Here is a 9924-nt window from a genome sequence, read left to right on the forward strand (position 1 = left end):
GAGAACGATTCCAGCCTGTCAGTGACCGCCTCTGGACCTTGCGATGCAGATGAGCCACGCCCTCCGGGCCAAGCAAGGACATAAGCTTAGTAAGCGCGTCCTGCTGCGCCGGGGGCAAATTCGCGAACACGGGGTGTTCCCATCCTCGCAGAGGATATAGTCAACCGACTCAGGAGCGGGATTGACTACAAGTGCTACCAAGTGCAGCGGGGCTGCCGTAGCTTTAGCGTCAGAGGAAGACGTTCGACTCAAAGAGTCACTAATACTAAGTTCCTTATCCAAAGGACACTTACAGCCCAAGACCAGGGCTCAAAGTTAACACCTTAACTTTTATGCTTCAAAACCAGAAGTCTTTATTTACTATTATTGCGGCCAAGCCGCCTAGGGGTAAATGTATCTCTTTAACTATCTAGCATAGTTAAACCTAATCAAATGCATAACGTGTGGCTTTCAGCCAACGTACTGAGAGACCTTGTTAACTCTCCAACTTATGTACTGAGAGTTTGTTAACTCGCCGGGTACTTCGTACCCCTGTGTGTTCCACACCATGTAACCCCGTTACACATATAGTAAGTTCATCAGATTTGGGGTGACCATTAGCTTTTTATCACCATGTCCTACCTCGGCTGGCTCCCCTTCCTTCTCTACGACTCCACTTTGGCTTTTACCATGCCTCGAAAACAGAAACACGTTGGCAACCTCAATTTTAGGCAAAAGAAAAAAAAATGCTCGTGGAAACTGGAAAACCCGACGCTTACACAGGAGCAGCTTGCCTAAAGGGCACAACGAGAATTGGCAATGATCAAGAAGCCTGCTCAAGGGTCTATTTCGGCAATACAATCGCAAACAGGTCGCTATCAAACCGTTCGAAAAGAAGATTTGCAAGCACGTCAGTCGCGACCACTTGCATATCCAGAGCTGGATGACGCCCTTGCTAATTGGGTGTCAAGCTCGGCGCGTTATGATATATGGCAATATGGTGAAGGCAACGGGGGCCCGGCTGCTCAAGCAAATGTCTGTTAATGAGTCGGACAAACTATCATTTTCGAATGGATAGCTTGATTCCTTCCAAAGCCGGCATGGTTTTAAAAGCTTTACGTCGTTCGGTGAAAGTGGTTCGGTTGATACGGCGTCACTCCCAATTCAACTTGAGCGCATTCGTGCTGCCGTGAAGGATTATGCGCTAGCAGACATCTACAATTTCGACGAAACGGGCCTATTTTACAATTTGTGTCCAGATCGGACGATTGCACGCACTCAAATTGAAGGTATCAAGAAGAGTAAGACACGAATAACGGTTGCGCTTGCCTGCAACGCAGATGGATCGGACATGAGAGAACCTTTTTTTATTGGGCACGCTAGTAAGCCAAGATGCTTTAAGAAGAAGACCGGCGCTGAGCTCGGCTTCACGTACAGAAACAACAAGAAAGCGTGGATGACAGCGATACTTTTACGCGAGTGGCTACACGATTTTGACATGGAGATGAAGAACCTCAAACGCCACGTTGTCCTTCTCATGGATAATGCGTCTTCGCACATACTGTTGGGTTGGAGTTGCAAAATGTGAAAAAAAACACTTTTTGCCGCCAAATACAACTTCCAAATTGCAGCCTCTAGACGCAGGAATTATTGCAGCACTAAAGCAGCGTTATCGTTACCGACAGCCCCAGCACGCATTGGATCTCGAAGAATCCTGTAATGACGGCAATATCTATGCAATCGACCAGCTGCTAGCTATGAAATAATAGCTGAAGTCTTGCTTGAGAGATATCGCCGGCGAGCTTGTACTGAATTGGGTCAAGCACACAGGGGTAATACGCTGCCGCCCATCATCCCGCCGTTCCCGAAAGGAAGCTGACAGCATCTTGAATAGTGAGTTGCTCGAATGTATGGCACGGCTACGGGTCCGTAGCCCAATGGACATTGCAGACTTCGTTTGCAACGCTGCGGAGGAGAACACGGAAATGCAGTCGTTTTTCAGCAGCGGAACTCTTGAGCAACACAACTGATATTGCTTTTCTGTAAACTGCTACGGAAAGTATACCTACTAAATATGATGATGCTGTAGAAGAAGAGAGCTACGCTATGACTGCAAAACAAGGTGTTGATCCAGTCCTAGGAGTACTTCAAATGATAACGGACCACCCAAATTTAGATAAGAAGTTGGAGAGGGGCCTACGACTGCTTCAATCGCGTGCGCGAGAGAAACTAGAAACTGAGGAAGCACTGACTTAGACTTCGATTACGAGCTTTTTTGCTGCCACTACACGCTCTTAAGTAAGAACATGCATACAATGTCTAAATTTTTTGGGAATAAAGCATATCAAGTTACGCGTTTCGGCACTATCAGATTTGTCCCATAGTAATTGCAAGCTACCAGGTCGGTGGATCGATTTTATATCAGATATATTAGGATATCAGACTTGACAAAGATCATTTAGAACAGGTTTTACTGTACATCGTTTTATTAAAGTAAATCTTATGGCTGTCCACATCAACAATACGAAAGTGCATGGTAATACATTGTATTATCCGGATAATAACCTCGACAATGCCGAGCAGCTGGCTCTTCCATTTTGCCATCTTTTATCGCTCAACTCGACTCTGGTTGCGGAGAATGGAACCAAACCAAGGCGTTCATTCCGCTGCTTCACTGTGGACTCCACAGTGTGGAAAGTGACTCACTTGACTGTCACTTGATCCCCTTGTCAAGTTGCCAAGTTGACAAGGGGATCAAGTCTTGGTTCACTGAGCCTGATGATCAAGTCTTGCTCCTTGTCACAGCAGAAATTGTCTTGCCCGATCAAAACGCCCTGTCGATGCGCAGCTGTGCATCTTTACCGGTATCCGGTATGGAGTCGCCTGAATCTGTTGCTTTGCCAACTTGAATGTACAGTACCGGTAAAGACGATGAATCACTTCCCCATTCTCTCCACTAGAAATTCGCTGCACAACAAGGCCCACCTGTACAAACTCTCTCTAATGATCACTAGAACGTTTCTGGCGGCTGCGCTAACTATCATCGTCTCGGCCGATACGGACGTCTCAGTTTGCAGGGACGCCACGTACACACTCTCAGACTCGCGCGGCGCCATTTGCTCCGGCGCGGGTGACGCCCCAGCAGGCACGGCGTGCCCTCTCAAGGGCGATGTGGCCACGACCGACTGCCACTCGTATTTGCCGTCGTACGATGGAACGCAGTGCACAGCGAAGGAGGATGCCGAGTGCACAATCGTGAATGGCAACACGTGGGGCTGCGTGTTCGCGTCCGTGGGCTGCACTGGCAGCAGCACGTCGAACGCGACGACTCCGTGCCCTGTGACGAGCCTTCCCGACACCAACGCGACCACCCCGTGCCCGGTGACTTCCCTGCCAGACACAAATCTAACCACGACGCCGTGCCCCGTCACCTCACTGCCTGACACTGAAGCGTCGACGCCGTGCCCGGTCACATCGCTCCCCGATACGGAGACCGCCACGCCTTGCCCCGTCACCTCCCTGCCGGACATGCTGACCAGCACGCCTTGTCCTGTGACGTCGCTTCCGGATACCGACACAACCACGCCTTGCCCCGTGACTTCTCTCCCCGACACAGAGACAACAACGCCGTGCCCGGTTACCTCGCTCCCGGACACGCCTGCCTCCACTCCAGTCACCACGCCATGCCCTGTGACCTCGCTTCCGGACACCACCAAATCACCTCCGTCCCCCACGACACCTTGTCCCATAACTTCTCTTCCAGACTCGCAGACTACAGCGACGCCGTGCCCAGTGACGTCGCTGCCGGACACGACCAGCGCACCTACGACTCCTTGCCCTGTGACTTCACTGCCGGACACGACCTATGCGCCGACCACGATTCCATCTTCGAGCACCCCGTGCCCCTTAACTTCGCTTCCAGACAGCACTGGTGTCCCGACGAGCACTCCTGCTGCCACTACTCCGTGCCCGGTGACCTCGCTGCCCGATCACGAGCAGCAATCGGCATAATGAGTCCGTAGCTGCTGTTACATGTAGCGCATCCTCAAGCTGTCACTTTTTATCTTTCATTTCGTTCGGAGATCGAATCCGTTTTTACATCGTTCGCTTCGGGTCTTGTTGAGCTGCTGATCGAGATCTTTTCCAACTAACAGGAAATCGACTCGCAGCATCGCTGGTGCTGCACCAGAGACAGTTTGACGCTGACAAGGTAACGAATGACCATTCGTCCTCACTCCATTCAATGGCCTCCAGACTGGAGTCCACAGTGGAGCTCACACTCTTGCGTTGCTCTTGTTGCAAGTTGCAACTTGCAACCTGTCAGGATAGTTGTCCAGTGAAGCCGCAGTCACACCTGTCTCAACCGGAGAAACCTGATCTCGCAACAGTAACTCAATGCGCCCTGATCTCTGTACCGGTGCATACCGGTACATGTAGAACAGAGTCCGTACACTGCACTCGGTGTATGTATCGTGGTGCTTGCGTCTGCTTCGGTGCTCGCGGTGGCTTTGCCCTCGATTCGCCCAGTTTCTGGTGCCGTCAACCTGTTCGGGCAAGCTTTATTACTGTATGATGAAGCTCATCGTGCGAGGCAAGGATTCCTCGTGCCGCCTGTATCCGTCATGGAGCGTTGCCGCAGCGATGCAATTCTGCGTCTGGATACACTTTTCTACTATCGATTGGTGAGCTCATTGCCCATTTTCCTCTGCTGGAGAGAGAGAGTTTGAAATTTGGTCGCGGATCAGGTTTACAGGAATCACAGGATGAAGGTTAGCACGACGCTCCTGGCCGCGGCGCTGGCCGTCGCTGCTGCCGTTGTGTCAGCCGACAGGGACGTCTCAGTTTGCAGGGACGCCACTTACAAGCTGGCAGACTCGCGCGGCGCCATTTGCTCTGGCGCGGGCGACGCCCCTGCAGGAACAGCTTGCCCGCTCAAAGGCGACGTGGCTACGGCTGACTGCCACTCGTACCTGCCATCATATGACGGATCCCAGTGTGTAGCACAGGAAAACGCCGAGTGCAGCATCGTGAACGGCAATACGTGGGGGTGCGTGTTCCCGTCCGTTGGCTGCACTGGCAGCAGCTCGTCGAACGCGACCACTCCATGTCCTGTGACGAGCCTACCAGACACCAACGCGACTACGCCGTGCCCAGTGACTTCACTACCAGATACGCCTTGCCCCGTGACTTCACTACCAGACACGCCTTGCCCCGTGACATCGTTACCGGATACAGAGACAACACCGTGCCCAGTAACCTCGCTACCAGATATCGAGACGACGACGCCTTGCCCCGTGACCTCGCTGCCAGATACCGGTGCTTCGGAAGCCTCGGTAACTACGCCTTGCCCCGTGACCTCGCTTCCCGATACCGGAGCTTCTGAAGCCTCGGTAACGACGCCTTGCCCCGTGACCTCGCTGCCAGATACTGGTGCCTCGGAAGCCTCGGTGGCGACGCCTTGCCCAGTGACTTCCCTCCCGGATACCGAAGTCACCCCATGCCCAGTGACTTCACTCCCCGACACAGGGATCCCCGCTACAGGTACGACTACTACGCCGTGCCCTGTAACGTCTCTTCCCGACACACATGGTTCGGTACCTCCTAGTTCGGCACCCACCCCCGTGTCCCGTAACATCATTGCCCGATTCAAGTGCCTCCGAAGGAAAGATCACTGACTCCATCGACTACTCCTTATCCGGTAACCGCGCTGCCTGACACGGACGCACCGACCACAACCCCAGCAGCGACTACTCCTTGCCCGGTAACCTCGCTGCCTGACACGGACGCTCCGACCACGACCCCAATGGCGACTACACCTTGCCCGGTGACTTCGTTGCCTGACACGGATGCTCCGACCCCAGCGGCAACTACACCTTGCCCGGTTACGTCGCTTCCTGACACGGACGCACCAACCGCAATCCCAGCAGCGACTACTCCTTGCCCGGTGACTTCGTTGCCTGACACGGACGCTCCGACCCCAGCGGCAACTACACCTTGCCCGGTAACCTCGCTTCCTGACACGGACGCTCCGACCCCAGCGGCAACTACACCTTGCCCGGTAACCGCGCTGCCTGACACGGACGCACCGACCACAACCCCAGCAGCGACTACTCCTTGCCCGGTAACCTCGCTGCCTGACACGGACGCTCCGACCACGACCCCAACGGCGACTACACCTTGCCCGGTGACTTCGTTGCCTGACACGGATGCTCCGACCCCAGCGGCAACTACACCTTGCCCGGTTACGTCGCTGCCTGACACGGACGCACCGACCACAACCCCAGCAGCGACTACTCCTTGCCCGGTAACCTCGCTGCCTGACACGGACGCTCCGACCACGACCCCGACGGCGACTACACCTTGCCCGGTGACTTCGTTGCCTGACACGGATGCTCCGACCCCAGCGGCAACTACACCTTGCCCGGTTACGTCGCTGCCTGACACGGACGCACCGACCACAACCCCAGCAGCGACTACTCCTTGCCCGGTGACTTCGCTGCCTGATACGGACGCTCCTACATCAACCACGACTGCGCCGACGGTTCAGCCCGCTCTGACACCGGCGCCTACACCCACGCCATCATCCGACAGTTCGTTCTGCAGCAAGTTCCAAAGCAAATTCTTCTGCAAGGCCATGTTCCTATCATGCACATGGGATTCTGATTCAAGCGTATGCGTGCACAAGTAAAACCGAGAGAGAAACAGAGGAGAAATTTGTTTCTACAGTCTAACGAACAACAAAACATGCATTTATAAGTTTATCGCAATGGACTACCGATAATGCGTACTAAGACACGTCCTAAAGTGTCCAATTTGTCCTAAATTTTACGGGAAGATTTTGGAGATGTGTCCTTAAAAGCGACTAATCCTTCGTTACAGTATATTATCATTTGCATTGTCCTAAAACTCAAATAATATAAGTGGTCAATTCGAGCAGGTGCAATTTTCGGAAAGGCACTGGAGCCTCGGGAGTCATAAGTTTTGACAGTTCTGGAAACCTCCGGAATCTTTTTTTAAGGTGGTGATTGGCACATAATATGACAGTGTTGGTCGCTGTATTGTTACTTAAGGGTGGCGGAGAGGCCGGAATTAGACTTGTCTTGAGTATGCTCATTGGTACACCAGCATCAGGGGTAGGTCTACTAGAACGGTGCATATCGGTCGTACTTTTGGCATTATCACAGGCTACTAGGTTTGAGAGGTGATGTCATTTTGGAAAGGACTGCATTTCCAGAAGCACGCAGACACATCGAAATGTCGAGCGGGGCGCCGGCCCTGCTCGAGAACCCAGAGCTCCGCTGCCACCCGGAGAACCTCGTACGGCTGCTCATGCGTCATGGCTTGTGACTCCCACCTTTTGCTGAAGCCAAGACATCCTGTGCGATGTGGAACTGCCCCGGCAGGGTGAAGGTAACGCTGCCAGATTGACAGACGCACAGATTCAATCAATTTGGTACGGCAATCTTTTAGTTCCACACACTTATGAGGTCATACTGACAGTTGGTGTGTCTAAACTACTGTAGAATCTACAATATCACTAACAGTGTTAACGCTTGGCGACAGCGAGGTCGTCTTCTTGCAAGGCTTAGCCCCTGAACTACTCGTGTTCGCGTGTTTGCGACCTTTAGCTCCCGATCTGGCGGTGGACGCTTCAATTTTCTGTAAGACCTCATGTGTCAAGAGACGTCCGCCGACGGAAACGCGCTTGCGCTTCCGACCGCGGTCTTTGCTCGGTGGAGTTGGCATTGTGAGGATCTCGTCCTCGACAAGCGCCTTCATATGCAGCCCAGGCCGTCCAGCTTTCAGTGACTTGCCCTCCGCTAGTGCATGTAGCCACTTTCGAATAGTTCTCTTATGAACGCCAGTAGCAGGGGCGACGTGAGCCACTGTATTGCCGGCTTGAACTTGAGCGATTGTTGCTTGTTTAAAGTCCACCGTGTAGGTAGGTGCCATTGAGCTGATTTGGAAACGAAAGCTGCTTAGAGTAACGCTGTCTTCTGGCAGTGATCGCTCTCCAGCCAGCAGTTTGGATTTCGCGCCAAATCTGTATAAATTTCTGTGAGTTTCGTACTTAGTTGTATATCTACAAATGGCATGCTGGAAATCGTAATACAGCGTATGCTTTGGCTATTATCACACCGGCCTCGAATAGATCAACCTAATGACCTCGAATTGGAAGTTTCCCTTATTAATTTTCTTCCGGACCTTCTACGTACAATTACATAAGCATTACTTATTGTCCTAAGGCACACTACCAACCATTTATCAATCTCCACCACGGCAGCTAAGCACCATGGACCATCGCGGCTACACCTTCTGTATCAAGCGCTCGTGTCCTGAAACAAGCACGGCTTACTACGTTTGCAAGCGGTTCCGCAAAGGATGAAAGTCTAAGATAACTGTCCGATCAGGTGCAGCTGTAGCAGACGGGGCTCTACATACGTGCGACGAGGCGGTGCCACAAGTCATTGATGTGCGCAGCGAAATAAGCTACAGCGACGCAGCGTCAGCAACATGGCTTCCCCTCCACCAGTTGTCTAGCAAGAGGTGTACGACGGGATCCACGCTGCCGACGACGCCACGCTCACTATCATTCCATGCGCACCTGCCGTCTCTATAGTGAAGCAGACACGCAAGGAGTGTACGGGCGGTGATGTATACGAGACCATACTCTCTCCAGCAGTACGCTGTGTAAGCGACAAGGACCCAAGGTCCTTTTTAAAGCTTAGTGTAGCGTATCCAACACAGACACCCATCGGAATCCATCGCATGATCGGTTTTGGGTACCCTGATTTGGGTCTGATACTGCGGTATCCGAATATTACCCTTTTCATGGACGGCACCTTTTCGGTGGTACCCAAACCTTTCAGCCAATGCTTGATTGTGATGGTGTTTGAGCCTGCCGTTAATCTCTACGTACCCCTTTGCGTGTTGGTTCAAGGCAAGTCGCAAGATATGTACTGGCGGGTGCTAAATGAGCTCATCATCTTGAGCAACAGGCAGTTGGAGCCTGAAAACGTCACGTGTGACTTCGAAGTGGCGTTAATTAACGCAGTTCTGGAGCTGTTTCCCCGTGCCAACCTCGAAGGGTCCCTGTTTCACTGGAAACAGGCACTACACCGAAAAATGGTCGATCTACGCATTCCAGACTGCCAAATCAAGAGCGCGCTCAGCCCCGGAAAACTTGACACGCTTGCTGTGATCCCTGCGGACCAAATCTCAAAAAAGGAAAAGGATATTTTTTGATCATACCTATTCACAACTTGAATCTGACCTTTTTGATCTTAATATATTTTGGATCTCAATTTTTGCAACTTTTTTAGGGTGTTAGATACGTCCGCAGTATCGTCGACGAAACAGGAGCAAAGACAAAGTGGAATGCATTCTGGAAGTATTTTTGAAGACTTGGATGGAAAGGTATGACATTACGACGTGGAATGTTCAGGAGATGATACGTGTTGGGGTTGATGTGATCAACCGTACTGACAATCCATTGGGGAAGTACAATCGTGACTTTGCGTCCCGAATGGGTATACATCCTGGTCTTTTAGCCTTTATGAAGACACCAAGCATGAGGCTGCACGCTATATCCAGCGTATCGAGGATATCAAACACCTCTGCCAGAAAGCCCCTCAGCATGCCCCACCAGCGACACTGGAGATTCCTGAAGACTACAAAAGCTTTGAGTAGACGCATATAGAATTAAGGTCTTACCAACTAATACAATTTTCCCATGTGTAATTGCTCTTGTGAATTATAGCTAAACAATTGAATTATATTGATAAGACAGTAGAAAACGAGTGGCGTTGTCCTAATAGGACAGTGCATGTTCGGTCTGATGTTGTCCTAATAGGGCAGTGGCCTGAGCTGCTGTGTGTCCTAATAGGACAGAATAAGTGTCGAGTTGTCAAGTGTCCTATTAGGACACGCGGAACCTGGCTTGTT

The 9924-nt window shown here is 51.9% G+C and overlaps 2 protein-coding genes across 2 annotated transcripts; one reads left to right on the plus strand and one right to left on the minus strand.

Moving 5' to 3' along the window:
- Positions 1–2910: 2910 nt before the first annotated feature.
- Positions 2911–3990, plus strand: PITG_06227 (carbohydrate-binding protein, putative; the record flags this gene model as incomplete). The annotated part of the gene is made up of 1 exon (XM_002998342.1): positions 2911–3990. One exon carries the CDS (start codon positions 2911–2913, stop codon positions 3988–3990), a length of 1080 nt encoding a protein of 359 aa, XP_002998388.1.
- An 847-nt stretch (positions 3991–4837) lies between these two features.
- PITG_06228 (uncharacterized protein) lies at positions 4838–5478 on the minus strand (the record flags this gene model as incomplete). Its single annotated transcript, XM_002998343.1, has 2 exons — positions 4838–5396; positions 5474–5478. The coding sequence occupies 2 exons, from the start codon at positions 5476–5478 to the stop codon at positions 4838–4840; spliced, it is 564 nt and encodes a 187-aa protein (XP_002998389.1).
- Between the last annotated feature and the right edge of the window lie 4446 nt (positions 5479–9924).

This window comes from Phytophthora infestans, genomic scaffold (genome assembly GCF_000142945.1).
Source record: "Phytophthora infestans T30-4 supercont1.8 genomic scaffold, whole genome shotgun sequence".
Taxonomy (NCBI): domain Eukaryota; phylum Oomycota; class Peronosporomycetes; order Peronosporales; family Peronosporaceae; genus Phytophthora; species Phytophthora infestans.